This window comes from Henckelia pumila, chromosome 2, assembly GCF_033568475.1.
Source record: "Henckelia pumila isolate YLH828 chromosome 2, ASM3356847v2, whole genome shotgun sequence".
Lineage (NCBI taxonomy): Eukaryota > Viridiplantae > Streptophyta > Magnoliopsida > Lamiales > Gesneriaceae > Henckelia > Henckelia pumila.
The window spans coordinates 162,772,831-162,790,851 of record NC_133121.1 but is presented as its reverse complement, the minus strand read 5'-3'; the positions used below and the strand labels follow the sequence as shown (position 1 = coordinate 162,790,851).

At 35.5% G+C, this 18,021-nt stretch overlaps 2 protein-coding genes across 2 annotated transcripts; one reads left to right on the top strand and one right to left on the bottom strand.

Moving 5' to 3' along the window:
- The first annotated feature begins 238 nt into the window (after positions 1-238).
- LOC140878823 (uncharacterized) lies at positions 239-1,813 on the top strand. The gene is made up of 3 exons (XM_073282451.1): positions 239-481; positions 542-916; positions 995-1,813. The coding sequence occupies exons 1-3, from the start codon at positions 239-241 to the stop codon at positions 1,811-1,813; spliced, it is 1,437 nt and encodes a 478-aa protein (XP_073138552.1).
- An 8,214-nt stretch (positions 1,814-10,027) lies between these two features.
- On the bottom strand, positions 10,028-10,722 carry LOC140878822 (uncharacterized). Its single transcript, XM_073282449.1, has 2 exons — positions 10,606-10,722; positions 10,028-10,498 (listed from the first exon to the last, which is right to left on the bottom strand). Exons 1-2 carry the CDS (start codon positions 10,720-10,722, stop codon positions 10,028-10,030), a joined length of 588 nt encoding a protein of 195 aa, XP_073138550.1.
- Between the last annotated feature and the right edge of the window lie 7,299 nt (positions 10,723-18,021).

Genomic DNA, 18,021 nt, shown 5'->3' with positions numbered 1-18,021 from the left:
AAGCCATCGGTTCCCGGGATATACAAGAAGAGCAGATTAAATTATGTTGGTGTCCATAATCAAGCCGTTGCTTGAATAGGTAAAAATTTAATTGTGATTTTATTTTTACTTGCATAAATTTAATCGTAAAGTTTTGATACCCAGGATATGGAATCGTTACATATCGAAAAATAAACATTTTTAAACTTCCGCTGCACCGGGTATCAATTTTTAATTGATCTGAACACGATTTCCAACAATGTGTCCCACACTTCAAGAGGAATCTACTGAACAAGTCAATGCAGCAGAAGGATTTCCCGGGCCACCACAGCAGAAGTATGATCCTTACTCGAATACATTCAATCAAGGTTGGAAGGATCATCCCAACTTTAGATATGGAAACTCTCCAATGAATCAGCCTGCACCTCACGTACAACCGAATGCTCAAGCTTATAGGTCACCGTATCCTCCACAACCACAGCGTCCTCAAGTTCCAATGCCTGTTGAGTTTCTAGAAAAGATTGTTAAGGATCTTGCTACTAATACTGTAACTTTTCAACAGGAAACTCGAGCAAGTATCCAACACTTGAACACTCAGGTGGGGCAGTTGGCAACAACAATAAACAGGTTGGAGGCACAAAATTCTAGCAGCTTACCATCACAGACAGTGGTGAATCCAAAGGAGAATGTGAGTGCAATCACCTTGAGGAGTGGAAGAGAGTTGAAGGTCCATGAGGAGGAGGTACAAACACAGGTAAAGAATGAACATGAGGAGAAATCCGAGTTAGAGGAGGAAGAAATAATTCAAGAAGCACCAAAATGTAAGTTTTCCCCCCTTTCTGAGTATAAACCGGTAGCCCCTTTTCCATTAGCATTGAAAGAGTCTAGGAAGGATGAAGGAATCAAGGGATTGTATGAAATTTTTCGTAGATGTGAGGTAAATATTCCTTTGTTAGATGCTATTAAGTAAGTACCTCGTTATGCTAAATTTTTAAAAGAGTTGTGTACTATGAAGAGAAAACAAAAATTGAAGGGATGTCAGAGAGTTGAATTGGGAGAACAGGTTTCTACTGTCATTCAAAGAAAGGTACCCACAAAATGCAAGGATCCAGGTATGTTTTCTATTCCTTGTAAGATAGGAGATATTCAGCTTGATAAAGACATGCTAGACTTAGGAGCGTCGATTAATGTCATGTCATATTCTGTTTATGCTTCCTTAAAACTAGGGCCCTTGAATGAGACTACAATTGTTGTTCAGATGGCTGATAAATCTACTATTTTTCCTAGAGGAGTGATAGAGGATGTTCTTGTACAAGTTGCTAAATTGGTTTTTCCTGTTGATTTTTATGTCCTTGACATGAAAAACAATTATTTGAATAGTCCAATTTTGCTAGGAATACCATTTTTGAAAACTTCAAAGTTTATTTTAGATGTCAATAATGGTACTCTTACTATAAAGTTTGATGGGGAGATTGTTAAGTTTCATATTTTTGATACCCTGAAAATTCCTGGCAGTGAAAGTGTTGTTAATAACATTGATATCAATGATCACTTGTCACAAGAACACACGAAGGATGTGAATGAGGATAAGTTGAAGGAAGTTATTGCACAACCTGCTAAAAATTCTATTGCTGAAATTTTTCTCTCTGATTTGCAGGTACCTAAAATTGGGACAAAACTTCCTCCAAATCGAGCAAAAGGAATGCCTAAGGAAAAAGAAAGAAATCGTCCAGAGATGGAGATACCCAAGAAGAGAAAGCATAGAAAGAAAATAACTGCAAAACTATTCAGATGGGTGAAGGTGGACAAGAAAACCAGATATGAACCTCCATGAGGATCTGAAGCATACAGTCGGGCCGATGACTGTAAACAGAGGCGCTTCTTGGGAGGCAACCCAAGGGGAGTATTTTCTTTCATTCTTAGTTTTTATTTATTTTTGTTTTGCATTTTTGCATACATTGGGGGCAATGTAAGATTTTAAGTATGGGGCAGAGGACTTAGCCAGTCATTGAGAGAATTTAGCCATTTTTATAAGGAAAAAAAAAATTAGAGCTCATAGTTTGTGATGAATTTGACTGTTGAAAATCACTAGCCCATGATGATATCTAATTGATGACGTGAATGCTTTTGAAAATAGATGATTTGCTAACCTTGGAACACTTTGATATCCAATGCAAATTATACTTTGATATGATTCTTGAATATTCTTTAGCACGCATGAGTCATGGCTTGTGAATTGTATATGATATAGTGAAGGTCGTGTGAGACTTGTGATAGTCTTAGGAAGTCGCTAGCCTATCAACCTCCCTTTTGAGCTTAATCAAAAAAAAATAAAATAAAGAAAAACAGCAAAGAATGGAGTTAGTAAAGTGAGGGGAGACATTGGAATGAGGATTGAAATTCTAGTCCTATAAATTCCAAGAGCTAAATTTGGAGGAGACTGTACGGAGTTGAGGATAATCCGGTGCAATTACTCGGACAAGTGAAAAGACTATAAAATTTCTCAATGATTTAATTTGATTTGTTGGTGTGCAACTTGAGCTATTGTGGGGTTTTACATTGAATAGATCTGTGAATTGTGCATGACACTGGCTAATGACCAAACACACACACACGTTCGGGGCTATATGTGTAGTTGAAATGTCTGGATATTGAACTTGTTCCGTTGTTAGCATTTTAACGCCTTTCTTGATCATGCATTGAGTTTATTCCTGAGGCACAAATGTGAAGATCATGGTTATTTTTGTTATGGATTATGAGTTCGAGCTTATTTTTTGTTTTGTGTTACTCGATGGCGAGCAAGGATTAAGTAGGGGGAGTTTGATGTGATTGTATTTTCCTATGTTTGATTGAGTTAATTTGTGATGATTAGGTGTATTTTTATTGGCTAAGTTCATGTTATATTTCATAATCATTGTATGTGATTTGATATAGGAAAAGAGAAGAAATGGAGCTAAAGATGGAAGGAAAGAGCCAGATAAGAGAAGAATTACGAAGCAGCAATGGTCAAAAAATAATTTTTAATTTTAGAAGAACCTAAATCCAATCTTCACTATTCAGAATGAATTTCAAGATATTTTGAAGCAGCTGTTCAAATTTCAGCTCAATCCGATGGTTAGATCTCTGAATATAAATTTTTCAAAATCGCTGCTTGTAGAACATAAGTCGCACTCGATCCGTCAAACTCAACGGATCGAGCGCGAGAAGGAATTTGCAAACAGTAAGTTGGATATTTTTACGCGCTCGATCCATCCAACTCAACGGATCGAGCGCGCCCATGAGAACGCGCAGGCAGTAGGCTCGTATATTTTCTGGCGCTCGATCCTCCCAACTCGCGCGATCGAGCGCGATGACTTTTCTGGGAAATTGTAGTAAATTAGGAAACTTATTTCTTTAGGACTCTCGTCATATTTAAGGGTTTTTTTATCTCGATTTTTTGGGAATTCTGAATCAGATTAGATGGCTTGGAACGTGAGAAACACATTGGCGGCTAGGTTTCTTCTCTCTTTTCTTAGATTTAATTTTTCTTTCATGAATTTTTATGTAGAATTCATGAATATTTTTGGCTAAGTTTTTAGTACTTGGTTGAGGAAGACAAACCCTTGAGTTATTTTATTTGTGAGATTCAGTTTTCTATTGTTTAATTCCAAATTATGTATCAAGAGTTCTTTTGGATTGATTTCCATGCTTGTATGTGAGATTTTAGGATTGATCACCTTAGAATTTTGCTATACAATCTAATGCTAAATTAGAATTCAAATCCGTAATTGTTTGAATCATCTGATTTGTGAAGCAACTATGATTAATATTTTCTACTGTTGAATTTGTTAAATCGTAGGAACAACAATTGACTAGGCTAAATACAATCGTTGGTATTTGTGTTGTCTAGATTTGTCAGTTTTACTCATTTGAATGCTACCGTGGATTTAAATCTAATCGCTGGTATTGAGTTAATTTATGGGGTAAGGGTTAACTTAGAATGCTGGTGTCTAGTTAACTAAAATTAAGGTGAAACTGGAATTAAATTTCCAATGATGAATATTCAATGTGAATTAATTATTTTTAGGAAATCGATGATCGAATGAATAATTTCAAGGGTGTAGTCGACCGATACCAAGTCTCGTTATTTATTTGATCTTTCTTATTTTAATTCTTGCATAGTAGTTAGTAAAATCTCAAAAACCCCTTTATTTTATTTTAGAACACTTTTTAATTTTACTTTCCTCCTGGAAACGATCCCTACTCACACTACTGCATATTTTGTTATCTGATTTGAGTTGGGTAATTTGGGCATGACATGACTAAGCGCTACCAGTGTTTTGTTATGTCTCTTGTTAATCATAGATCTGTTTTGCGTGTAACATGCTATGTTAATTGCCTCTGCCCAAAGTCTTTGAGAGACATTAGAATCAGCAATCATAGTTCTAGCTGCCTCTTAAAGAGTACGATTCCTTCGCTCAGCAATACCATTTTTTTGTGGAGTCCATGCAGCTGATAACTCATGATTGATTCTCTGGTCATCTAGATAGGATCCAAGGGTTTTGTTTAATAACTCAGTGCCTCTATCACTCTTGATCTGATCTATCCCAGTACATTTCTCATTTTGCAAAAGTTTTAGTATTTTAATCAAGTGAGTAGCTGTTTGATCTTTATAGGACAAAAAGATTACCAAGGTAAACCGAGAATAATCGTCCACAATGACTAGAGTATATTTCATTCCCCCTATACTTTTGATTGGTATAGGACCAAATAGATCCATGTGCAATAATTCTAAGCATTTGGACGAAGACATACACCCTTTCATTTTAAAAGTAGCTCTCACTTATTTGCCTAGCTGACAGGCAGAACAGACTTTATCCTTCTTGAAGTCTCCTTTGGGCAAGCCAAGAACCAGTTCATGTTTGCTCAGAAGTTTAATGGACTTAAAATTTAAATGGTTCAAACGCTTGTGTCATAGCCAATGTTTATCACCTTGAGCAACAAAACATGTAGGGAAAGATGGTTGATCACATTGCCCATTTATCATGTATGTGTTTTGTTCTCTTAATCCGGTTAGCATAATTTCACCTTTACTAGATTTGATTGTGCATGTGAGTTTGTGGAATTCAACAATATGACCATTATCACACAATTTACTGATGCTAATCAGATTATAGCATAAATTATCGACAAGTAGCACGTCATTTATAATGATGTTACCATGGGTAATCTTATCCTTACCCACAGTCTTATATTTTGAGTTATCACCAAAAATTATTTTTGGTCCTTTGTAGTATATGATTTCAGATAATAAGTCATTGTTTCCAGTCATGTGTCTCGAATATCCACTGTCGAGATACCATGTTGTCTTTTCTACTATTTTGTTTCTCTCGATCGATTTTACTGATAATACCTGCAAAAAGAAAATATGACTATGGTACCCTTTTCTATTTGGGTTCGAACTGAATTAGTTCTTTCGAGACCCACACCCAAATTACCCTAACGGGCTTACGCGTGTTTGCATCCAAAAAGTGAATCAGTCGAGGGGTCTGATGTGTTTTTGTATGTGATCTAGATACTATCGTGTGTTGTTTGAAATTTTGATCTTTGTTGTTCAATCTGTATCGCTTTTGAACAGGCCTGCAGTTGAAGTACCGGTTCTGTATCACCTGATGATTCATGTAATTAGATTGACTTGGTTCAAAACTTGACAGTTTGAACTTAGATCGATTTCCCTTTCTTTGTTCATTCAGTTTAGGTCTGACCCATGTTTCTCCTTTCCATGGATTCTGAGGTTCCACATATCCCAGCCCTCTGTGCTTAGCCTTGCTCTCATAGCGTATTGGTTGTTCTACATTGATCTCAAGCTCATTGTGTTCATATATCGTACTAGATCGGACAAATCTTATGACATTAGGATTGTCCTTACTAGGATATGATTGAGTACCTTCCTCAGTAAGAGTGCAGTCATTTGAATCATATCCTAGGCCGGTTTTGTCACCTGCCAGTTTCTGGTTCTCATGTATCTTACTTAACGAGGTAGAAGCATTATTCCAAGAGTTGATTGTTTTAAAAAACTTTTGATTTTCATACAAAGTGGCTTGGAATACTCGTCTCATGTTATCATTCTCAGTTGCTAGCAGGTTTAGCTTAGTCTTTAGATTGTCAAGATCCTTTCGATGTGAACAGCTAGATTCTCTTAACTTGGAAATGAGACTTTCTTTTTCGGCATTTACTTCCTTGAATGATATAGAGAGATTTTGATACTCATTTACCATGTCATTAAGTGCTTGTACTAAGTCCTCGCGTGTAAATTCAGATGAGTTAAAGTCAAATACCTCAGTATCGTCATCTCTTAATTGAGATTTGTCCATTAGACACTGAACTTATTCCTTCTCACTTTCTTCAGATGAGCTGTCTGAGTCAGATGACTCAGATTCAGTTTCTGTCCACTTGCTTTTTCCTTCGTCAACAACTAGCACTCTTTGTTCTTTCTTCTTCTTGATAGTTCTTCTTACTTATTTTCCTTTCTTCTTCTCATAGTGCTGTTTCTTCTCATATTTCTTGGGCTTGGTACAATCTGCAATGAAGTGACATTTCTTTCCACATTAAAGCACGAGGGGCCATCGTCTATATGGTCTTATTTGTAGTAAGGTTTATTGAATTTTGGTTGATTCTTACGCATAAACTTACCAAATTTCTTAATGAAGAGAAACATTGTTTCATTGCTCATTTTGTAATGGAGTGGGCTGGCCCAGCCATTCTTGCACTCATGGTCTTCTCCCCCTTGGTGGGGAGTTTTTGCCCTCCCCAGGAATCGAACCTTATACCCCAGACTTAAATACAAACTTTTATGATTCCTGGGGAGGGCAAAAACTCCCCATCAGGGGGGAGAATACCATGAGTGCAAGAATGGCTGGGCCAGCCCAGTCCATTACAAAAAAGGACGCACACCCAGAAATTTGTCACGTAAATTCGCATGCATAACTAGGGGATTTTAATAATTTTAAAAATAAAGTGAAAATGTGTTAAATAGTTTTTTGAATTATTATGTGAATTATGTGATTTATTGGCATATTTTAAATATTGTTTCGGCATTTAAATCGGTATGATATGATTTATGAATTTATTTGATAATGTTTATTTTATGATCGCGTAGGCGGGACCATGGACGGACGAGATATTTTTTTTCACCCAAAATATTTTATGAGATTTTTAGGAGCCTTAAAATATTATTTTAAGCTATAATTTGAAGAAAATTATGGTATTTATATATATGTATATTTAGATATCCGGTTTTACCCAAAATAAGTTATCTTAATGACTTTTATTAAGTTTTAAAAATTCCCTATTTTATTATTTCGAGATTTATTAAGTTTTAACAAATTAGCATGTATTTTTTTTAAAATTTTAAATTATAGTAATTATCTATCCAAAGTATTTATTTAAATATTTAACCTAGACTACCCAAAATATTATCCTAAGATTTTCTACCCTAATCCACCTACCCCTTACCCTACGTAAAATCACCTTTGAGCCGCCTCCATCATTCATCAGAAACCTCCTTCACTTCAGAACACAGCACACACGATTTTCTTGAGGTTTTTTCGGCAAGGTTTTACGAGTCGTTCGTCCCGGCGAGCCCGATACGCGTCGATTTCTTTGTTTTGTCCAAATCTTCAACAAGGCATGTTTGAATCCCTTCTTTTCTCACCGTTTAAATCGTAATACACTGATTTATGCATAAAATATTGGATGTTGCATGTGTATGTGGTTTTAGAATAAAGATCTTCATGTTCATGCCAAGTATTCACGTTTTTATGACATGTTGATTTGTTTATGCATGTTTCTTATCCATGGGCTGTTCGAGGGGCTAACCATCGGTTCAAGGTCTGATCTAGGGTCCTTAGGGTTGGTTTTGGCTAGGTGGTTCAAGGCTAGAAGGGCTGGAACCATGTGAGATTTGGCCATGACAGCAGCTAGACGAGCAGGGTGTTTCTGTCGGGTTTAGGAGCCTTGGCCGAGCCATGCAAGGCTTGGCTCAAGCCAGGGCTGGTCCTGGAGTTGCACCTGGACCCTGGGGTGGTCTAGGTATCGGGGGTCTGGCCATAAGTGGCCGGAACAGATCGGAAAAGGGCAAGGGGAGTGAAGGGTGCTGGGCGCAGGTTGTGTTTGTGAAGTGCCAGCCTTGGCCGAGCCATGCACTGCATGGTGAGGTCCTGTGGGCGGGGCTCTGGTCAGGGGCGGCCTGAGCAAGGCGGGTGAAGGGCTAAGGCGGCAGCTGCCGCATGGGGTTGCGGATTAGTGTAGGGTCGGCAGTTTCGGGATTCCCGAATCGTGTGTCGCTAGGGCGGTGTAGGGATCGGTTCAAGACGAGGCTTGGTTCGTTGGAGCTGCCCAGACGTGGGCTACGTCTGGGCGGTGGAGTTCCGGCCATTCGGCGGCCGGAACTAGCCGGCAGCAGGCCATAAAGCCTGCTGCTACATGGCTTAGAGTAAAGAACATGGGGGGAAGTCTGTACGTACGTTATATGGGTTGGGAAATTGGTTTATTTTTTTTATTAATTATTTCGGGTTATGGGTTTTTAGGCGGGCCGGGCTTGGGTCTTGGGTCCGGGTCCGGGTCGGGTCACATCTTGATTGGTCAAATTAATTTTAGTCCGGGTCTAGATTTTTAATAATTAGACTTGGATATTTTATTTTAATTAATTAAGTGTTTAAGTTAGTAATTTATGGGTTGGGCTTGATTAAATTAATTAATCGGATTAATTTAATGGGCTTAAAGTATGTTTTAAGTGAGCCCATTAGTTTTCATGGGCCTGGGGGGCCCATGAAACTTAATGGGCCAGGTCAGGTTGGATTTTTGGGTTTTTGAGTTTTTGAGTCAGTCTAGGAATTTTTGGGTTTAAGTCAAGGGGTCAGCAGCTCGAACAAGTCATTGGAAAAATAAACGTCCGTAAATATATATTTAATTCATGCATGCATTTTTATTAGATATATAAGTATGATTTTTAAGAAAATAAATTAAATATATATTTACGGGCAAATTTTCATGAGATAAATAAATAAGTGAAAATTTTCAAGTTCATGCATCATGTAAGAATTTTTATGATAAGTTTAAATGCAAGTTAAGAAAAATAAATTTTTCATGGAAGTTGAAGTGAAGGTGGAAAGTGATGTGGTTGAAGGCCGGGATACCTGGGCCCGGTGACCTTCCTAATAATGTTTATGTATGATGAGCTTATGGATCCAGCTGAGAGGGCTGGTGAAGTGGCAGCACAGAGGTGGAAACCTCACCGCCGCGTACGTTGGTTTTTAGATTGATCAATCGCTTAGTATGATGCCACCGACATGGATACGACCTGTTAAAGAAACTAAGAAATCTTGTTAAGTTATTTTATGAGATTTATTAGTATGATGATATATGTTTAGCATGATGATAAATCAGTATAATTATTTTATTTTATGTTTATATGCATAAAATTTTAAGATCATGCACATATATTTATATTCACGTATTTTATATGATGTGTGCTTGTGTGTGATTTTATTTTGTTATGTAAGGATAGAATGTGCTGAGCCTCTAGGCTTGCTAGATTTAAATGGTGCAGGTGAGCAAAATGTCAATAAAGATAATGTGTTCTCGACTGGCGGCGAGGGCGTATGAGTATCCAGGCAGCTAGAACCCGTGGCCATTGCTCTAAAATGAATTTTATGTTGAGACTAGAACGTTTATTTCCGCATATGTTTTATTATTATAGATTTTCAGTATATGCATGAAATTTAGATTTGAGTATTTATTTTCTAAGTTTTCATGAATTTTTGTGAAATAAATATTATTTAGGAATTTTATTATGGCATTCTTATACATTATTATTTAGTAATTAATTTTAAGTATTTAATTGCATGTGTGTACTTTTATTGTATCTTTTGTGTATTTGTATTTTAAATTAAGTAAAGTTATTTTTAAGTATGATATATATATGTATGAGCATATATATATTTATATTCATTATTTTTTTATCAGAGAGTTTTTTTTAAAAAAAAATCAGTAGAAGTTTTAGGGCGTTTCACATTTGCTCAGCTGTCTTTTTTGCTGATGCTTTCTCAATCGGTTGAGGTACGGCAGTTGAGGTCAATGCTTTAGTAGGATTAGAAGTGGATGGTTCTTCTTCAGTTCTGATTCCGAGTTCAAACTCGTAGGCTTTGAGATCAGCAAAAAAATCATGAAGCTCCATTTTGCTTAGGTCTTTTGATTCACTTATGGATGTAGTTTTGACATCCCATTCTCTGGGCAGTGCTCGCATAACTTTCAAAGAAATTTCACGGTTAGAGTAAATCTTGCCAAGAGAAATAATTTCACAGACAATATTACTAAATTTTTCATCAAACTCAGCCATGGTTTCTCCTGGCTTCATCTTGGCATTATCAAACTTCTGAATGGCCACTGTGATCTTGTTCTCTTTGGTTTGGTCATTGTCCTCGCATAGTTGAGTGAGTTCTCCCAGATTTCCTTGGCGGTTGAACAAGTCTTGATCTTGCTGAACATATTTTTGTCCAACGTCTTATATAGAATGTCCTTGGCTACGTTGTCAAGATTTGCTTTCTTCTTGTCTTCAGCACTCCACTATGCTCTAGGTTTCTCAACCATCTGTGGTTCACCACCTGAAATGGCTACAACTGTATTGACTTTGAGGATCTTCATTGGGCCATCAGTGATGATGTACCACATATCATCGTCTTGTGCAAATAGATGTATCTGCATACGTATTTTCCAATCATCATAATCTTCCTTAGAGAACATAGGAATTTTGTTTAGAGAAGTCATGATGCAAGAGTAAAAATCAGTAGCTGAGAAAGAAACCCTCTCTGATACCACTTGTTGGGGATCAGGTGTGTGCATAGAGGAGGGTGAATACACACTTTAAAATTTTTTTACTTAAAATAACTGAGGTTAAATAAATGTTAGTCTATTTAACAGGTTTTCCTCAACTTCCTAGATGAATAAGAGCTACTATAGAATAGTGCGAAAATGGCTCTCACTAAGCTAGGTGATAAAAATGAAAATATGATGCAATGTAGTGATATGAATGTGAACAGAATTGTTTATGGATGTTCAGAGATCAATCTTCTACGTCACCGCTTCATCCTCACGATAAGAATATACTAGAAGACTTTGGCTATTTCAACGTCTTGTAATACACCCAATCCAAATTAGGACTTATCCCTGCCTAAAATGAAACTCTTAGATTTTACACTGATAAGATTCTAAGTTCTTATCAAACTTCTTTGGATGATGATGATGTATATGACCAAGCTTGTAAAAGATCAGATTCTCAAATTCTTGGAGTATGATCAATGCTCTTCAATCAGCAACTTGGATCTGAGTAACCCTTAGAAAAGATATCTTGAAGATCAGATTTGTTTATGCTTAGCGAAGGGTTAAGTGAGCAATAAAATATTGAGAAAGTTCGTGTGCTCGAATGATTTGATAATGTGTTAGCTGTAATTCGTTCTGTTTATTTCTTGCTTCGACTAACTCTGATATATATATATATATATATATCAATCTTCAACGTCTCTTTTTCTTTGACATAAGCACTCCATCTTAGTTTCTTTTGACAATGGTAAGAGATGTCTTTTCAAGCAGATAATTAGCATACTATTTTTCCTCTTTAAGTGGAGTAAAATCTGCTTTAACACTTTATCAGAAAGCTCCTTAAATGCTTGTATTTTTGCATTTAAGTTGTCTTGTCAAAGACTCGTTACTCGGCTCTTGTGGCTTAGAGGATTGGTAGGCAACCATGATAAATATAGTCTTGTATTTCGGTTGACTTCAAAACTTGTAATACATGACTTTGATCGGTTGACGTACGTCTGAGCGGTTGATGCCTTCATATCAGTAGACGTCTTCAATTCGATAGATTTTTACCTGTTAATACATTTGAAAGGCGGCAGTTCTATAACAATGATATATTGTTTTGTTATCATAAAAAGTTAAGATTCAATAAACAGTACTTTCGTACCTCATAATATTAGATAAGCTACACCAGCTCTACTGTTCAAACCTATAATCACCAGATTACTATATCACTAATCGTCATCTAAAAGTCTTAACTAAGCTAATAGATACTCCAAAACTTATTTATAAAAACTCGGATTATACCTTCGTCCGTCATTAGCCCGTTATTGTAGATTGCCCCAAAACTTGGGCACAACTCCGCCACAAATCCGGAGACATCTCGCCAAGGCCCGTCCCTCAACAAAGAAGGATGGAAATCCCCTAAATCACTCAAGAAACAAGAGACTATTTTGGTGAATTATCAAAGAAAATGGGCTCCCGGATGCCCTAGTTATAGGCGGAGATCGGATGATCCGATCCCTACTTCAGACGATCCGACCTTGCATGTAGGCCATGTTGCAGCAATGCACAGTTCGAATGCTCCGATCCCATCTTCGAACGATCCGAACTCCTGCGTATCCAAACAACGATGACACCTCAACAATTTCATGTCCTAACTACGATCGGACAATCCGATCTCGTTCGGACAATCTGAACTCGTTCGTAGCTTCCGAACTGCTTTGTTACCTCCAATCTCTTCGAACCATCCGATCTTTACAGGGCTTGAGTTCAGACCATCCGAACTACCCGAGCCCAAATAAGTCCATTAACCATTTTTGGACATTTTGGATCCGATTTCTAGGTCCGTTTGATCATATAAAAATATCTTAATCAAGTTTTAATCATTCTAAACATGTTTAAATCACTTAATCTAATAAAATGGGACTGGGTGACTAAAGTATCCATCCCAAAATTGAGAGAGCAAACAAAAAAGAAACACAAAAAGATTTCTTGAGTGTTCTCTTGTGTGAGTTAGAGAAATATTTTCTTGATAATACTCGAGGTTTTGGGTTATAAGTGTTCTGTATACACATGTAATATTTTTCCATTTAATAAAGATTTGCAGTAGCTCCGTGAACGTAGCCTGTATTGGGTGAACCACGTAAATTCTTGGTGTTTTTATTGAATATTTTATTCTGTAATTTTATTATCATGATCTATTTGGTATAATCCATAACAATTGGTATCAAAGTTGTTACAGTGTCCGAGAGCCTTGGTGATTTTTTTTTAAAATTCTGAGTATCCTATATGGTTGTAGCTTTGACTGATCTTCCACATCAGAAAAGATTTTTTGAAATTTTATTAAGTTCGAATGAGAAACGTGATGAATCTTGTTTTTGTGCTACACGCACCTTCCAACTGCAAATATCATCTACACATCTTACCGAATAAAGAGTTTTAGTGGACTTTAAAACTCTCATATGAAATGAATCTTTCATTTGAATACTATGCAATTCTCTTTAAACGCTTTTTTTTTTTTTGTTATCAAACTCTTTACCAACTGAAAAATTAGATTCATCGGAAAAATTTTAAAGTACATTCTCACTACCAGAACCAAGCAACAAAAAGTCCTAACTGTCATTGACTACTGCTTCACAATTGTCAAAATTCAACCCAACACTTCTTTTAACTCCATTCTCACTAATATTTGCCTCAATATATTTTTATTTTTTCCCACATCCATCATCATTTACTACAAAATCATCATCAAAATGTGCATCTTGATAAAGTTCAACTTTATTATGATCACCATGGTCATCATATTGATTATCACCACAATCATGCACCACCAAATACAGAATCAAAAGAATCATCACAAGAGTTCTTATCAGAGACCAAATCAAATTTAAGACAATCAAAATCAATACTATCATGTGAACCAAATCCATGAACATTACTGTCAGAAATAATTCGAACTTTGTTCTCTGTTTCCACGTGAAGCAAAGGACTATGATGTACACCAAGTAATAGATATGCCAATAGTTCATTAGTCAAATATATTGGGTCAAAAATATGATCACAACTATGTGTTAAGAAACTGAATTTCAATTCAATCTCACTCTTATCCAATTCACACTTCCTGTATACCTCATCTTTCAGTCTCGATATAGTTGCTCTAGTTTCGCCAAAATTTATGGCTCCCGTTTAACCCCGAATACCACGCAGGTTCTCCTTGTTGATTGTTTGTCCATACTCCATATACCAAAATAGAATAACATTTGCGTCATTTTTCTGTTACAAAAAATATATATGTCTTTGAGTAAAATAAATAGGTCATTGAAAATAAGTTTAACTAAAATTATAAGTTTCGGATTATTAAAATTATGAGTTTTATGTATTTATGCAATCTATTCAATTAAATAGAATTTAAATAAAATTAAAAACCATCATTTAATGTATGTTTAACAAAAAAATTTATTTCACTCAAAGCAAGCAGAAATGGAGAATTTGTTCATACAATTTTTATTGAATTTTAAATAAATTAATAAATCTAATGGTAGGCATATGATTGAGATTTGAGCTCACACACTTCACTTTCTTTCACAATTTATTTGCATCATTAATCCCTTAATTTATTAGAATGTCAGTTCTTCACACAATTTTAAAACAAAGGAATAGACACCAAAAATTAAAAAAAAATAAAAGAATAAAAATTAAATAAATATAAAAAACAAAAAAAACAAAAGTATGTACAATGACTGTAGCACTGAGTGGATGATTCGGAATGTAGTTTTTTTTTTTTTTTTTGTCTTGGAAATGGAGAAAATGGAAAATGACAGAATTTTAAGAGAGAAAAATATATAAATAAAAAACTAAAAAAACAAACAAATAAAGAAAAAAATAAGGTGAAAACAATGCTGAGGAGGGAAAACTAGGGATTTGGGTGAGTAGTCCAAGTGGATTAAATACTAAATAGCATAAAGAGTAGTTTGGACATATTTAAATTAAAACTCATTTAGAAGGTTAGTTTACAAAATAAAATATTAAAAAGGTTAAAATTCTAAGTAAAGAGTAAAAGATGGTTAATTTCAAATTATCCCATGAAATAATAAATCAAATTCTAAATTCATACAATACTTATTTACACATTAGTTACGTAATAGAATAAATTTCAAATAACATAATTTTTTATGGATTTGAAATTCACCCTAATTAAACATGAAAATAGTGGATTTGAAATTTATAATGTTACTTCTCTAACCAACAAAAATACATATAAATATATTTGAAATTTATGAATTTAAAATCATTTTATCTAAGCACATTAAGTCCCGACTCTTCGTGTTGAACAGCAGCACCACTCTTCAATCTTACGGGAAAGTTGTATCTAATTCTAAACGTGTCCCACATAGATTTAATCTAAGAGTCAATTATGAATAAATCCCCAAACCCAAACCTTTCTTTCTCCCAACTCCCTCCCTTAAAGATTCTTTCTTTGCACTCCCTAAGGAGCACAAAACTTGATTATTTTAATATTTAATTCTTGTACTCAATATGGGTTGTTTTGTACTTAGATCTGAAGGTTTTATACTTATATCTAAAAATCTATGTGCTTATATCTCATGTTTTAATGCTTATTTTGGTACAAAGAATTATGTGCAAAAAATGGTATCAGAGCTTTAGGTTAAATATTCAGACTTAATATTATTCGTTAACTCATACTTTTCTTTGTTGAGGAGAAGATTTTTTACAAAAGATAACTTCAAACGAAGGTTTGAATCAAGAGGATTTTATTTATATGAAATCCTATAAACAAGTTAATCTGTTCACAATAGATTACTTACGACAGAAAGATGATTTCTAACTCTCAATTTTTAGAAATTACCCCAGATTCCTCTAAACTCTCCGGAGATCTTAGAAAAATTCAAAAGACGGTACAATATTACAACAATCAGCTGTATGAAATACCTTGACAGATTGAAGGAATCCTTAAGAAACAAGAAGAAATATTTGTAACCCTAAAGGATCTTCAAACTAAAATCACAAATCTAGAACAAACTTCAGGTTCTAGAAAAGGAAATACAGGATGAAGGTTACCACTCTCGTTTGGTACCGAACCGTTGTTACATCAGAAAGGTAAAACCAAAATGGTTCAAAAACCTTTAACTGATGATGAAAGGATGATTAATCTTATAAAAGCAGTATCAGAGAAAAACACTATCTGATGACTACTTTAGAGAGATTAAATCTCGAGGATCTACAAGATCTCGCGGATTCTTTTGCGACTCTCAAAGTAGTAGATCTAAAAATGAACTCTCCTGAGGGTGAACAACCCATAGGGAATCCCCCAAGATATGCGGTTAAAACAGAAGAACCACATAGTGAGTTTCAGGTTGGAGAAAATTCACATCCAGCAGGAACCAGATCAAGAAGGAGTAAAATCCCACTCCATCAAACTCCTTACGGAAAAACTGTTTTAGATCCAATACATCCTTACGGGGTTATGTTAAACCTTGATGTTTTGGACTTCAAAAACAGAGAAGATCTTATAGATGATTGGACGTCAGCTATGAGAATTGCATCCGGGACATTAGATCTCAATAAAGAAGGATTCATTAAACTTATAGAAATGAGTCTAATGGGATCTGTCAAGATTTCTTGGGAGATGACTATGCCAGATACGAAGGAATCAATCTTAGCAGGAGAATCCCTCAGCGAAATTGGAGAAAGAATGGCCACCCTATTTAAAGCACAATTAATAGGGGTAGACTATTTCAACAATCAAGATACAGAGAAAAATAGAAGATATACTCAAGCTCTGTATAGCCTCGAGTTACATGATATCTGTTTAGTTGATGAATACATTATGTTATTCACTAAATACAGATGGAATTCAGGAGTCGAAGAAAATTTAGCTATTCAGCTATTTTTCGCAAAAATGCCAAGTCCCTGGAGAGAAATGCTGATTAAAGAATACGTTCCAGGTCATCTTGACACTTTGGCAAGACGCGCGTCCTTTTTGAAAGGAAAATTGGCAGAATGGTGCCATATGGCAGCATTACAGAAGAACTACAAAAAAATAAGGGGTATAAATAAACGTACACCTTTATGTTGTAAAGATAATGATCTTCCAACGATCATTGGAAACAGATCATAGGGATTTAAAAGAAAGAAATTCAGAAGTAATCCCTACAATAAAAGAATGAGAAGTTCTTGGAAACCAAGAACATTTTGGTCCAAACAAAAGGCCAGATCTTATAGGTCAGGAAGAAGAAGTGGACCTACAAGAACATCCCCAGTAACAAGCTCATCACAAAGCAGGGGAAGAACACCATCAAGAAGAACTTTCAGAAGAACTCATACAAGAGCAAGTGAAAGTTTCAAGGATTGCAACTGCTGGACATGTGGAGCAAAAGGACATATATCTACAAATTGTCCAGAAAACAAGAAAAAAGGAGTTAAACTCTTTGAAGCAACACCAGATATGGATGATGTGGTCTTCTTTCAAGATCTAGTCCAAGTATATCAATTTGAGGATATCCCCTCAGATGAAAGCATATACGAAGAAGAGATATTGTTTAGTCAAGAAGATTCTGAGGATGGATCAGAATCAGAATCAGAATAAAGAAGAAGTGTTTCGGCATGAAACACATGAAAGTTTGGCTGGATTCTTTAGCCAAACCACGATATCTCATAATATGGTCCAAAGGATTATGAGAGAAAATCCAACGTCACAAAAGTACCAGGGATTTTCGGCAGGACAAGTAGAAAGAGTCTTAGGCAACCTAGGGCTTAGACAAAGAAGACATAATTTGATTTACAAAGTATCCAGAAGGGAAATGGCAATCCCCATGGAGTTAACAAGTAATCAAATAGAGATGCAGTTAATTCCTTTTGAAGAAATAAGAGAGAAATTGCAAAAGTTGAAAGGTGAGGTAGCAAGGAAGATGTCTTGGATTCATATTGGAGCAATCCAAATAATGATCAAGGCAACTTTTAAAGAAGGAATAGATTCACCCATAGATATCGTAGTATGCGATAAAAGAATGGGGAATATTCAAGATGTTGTCATGGGTACTATCTCAGGAAATCTTTGTGCAGGAAAAATTGTAGGAGTTATCTATCCAAGAATAGCCTACAATTTAGCTGACAGAGACTTTAGTCGAGCCTTGACGTTGCATCAAAACTTCAAGGAAAAGAGACTAATGAAGGAAGGTAATA

Bases quoted from the DNA above. Each gene is read 5' to 3' on its own strand.
- LOC140878823 (XM_073282451.1), top strand. From the start codon at position 239: ATGTGTCCCACACTTCAAGAGGAATCTACTGAACAAGTCAATGCAGCA. The intron at 482-541 runs GTTGAGTTTCTA...ACTTTTCAACAG, and splicing joins GTCCTCAAGTTCCAATGCCT to GAAACTCGAGCAAGTATCCA. The intron at 917-994 runs GTAAATATTCCT...TGTACTATGAAG, and splicing joins AAATTTTTCGTAGATGTGAG to AGAAAACAAAAATTGAAGGG.
- LOC140878822 (XM_073282449.1), bottom strand. From the start codon at position 10,722: ATGCAGATACATCTATTTGCACAAGACGATGATATGTGGTACATCATC. The intron at 10,499-10,605 runs GTTGAGAAACCT...AAATATGTTCAG, and splicing joins CAGGTGGTGAACCACAGATG to CAAGATCAAGACTTGTTCAA.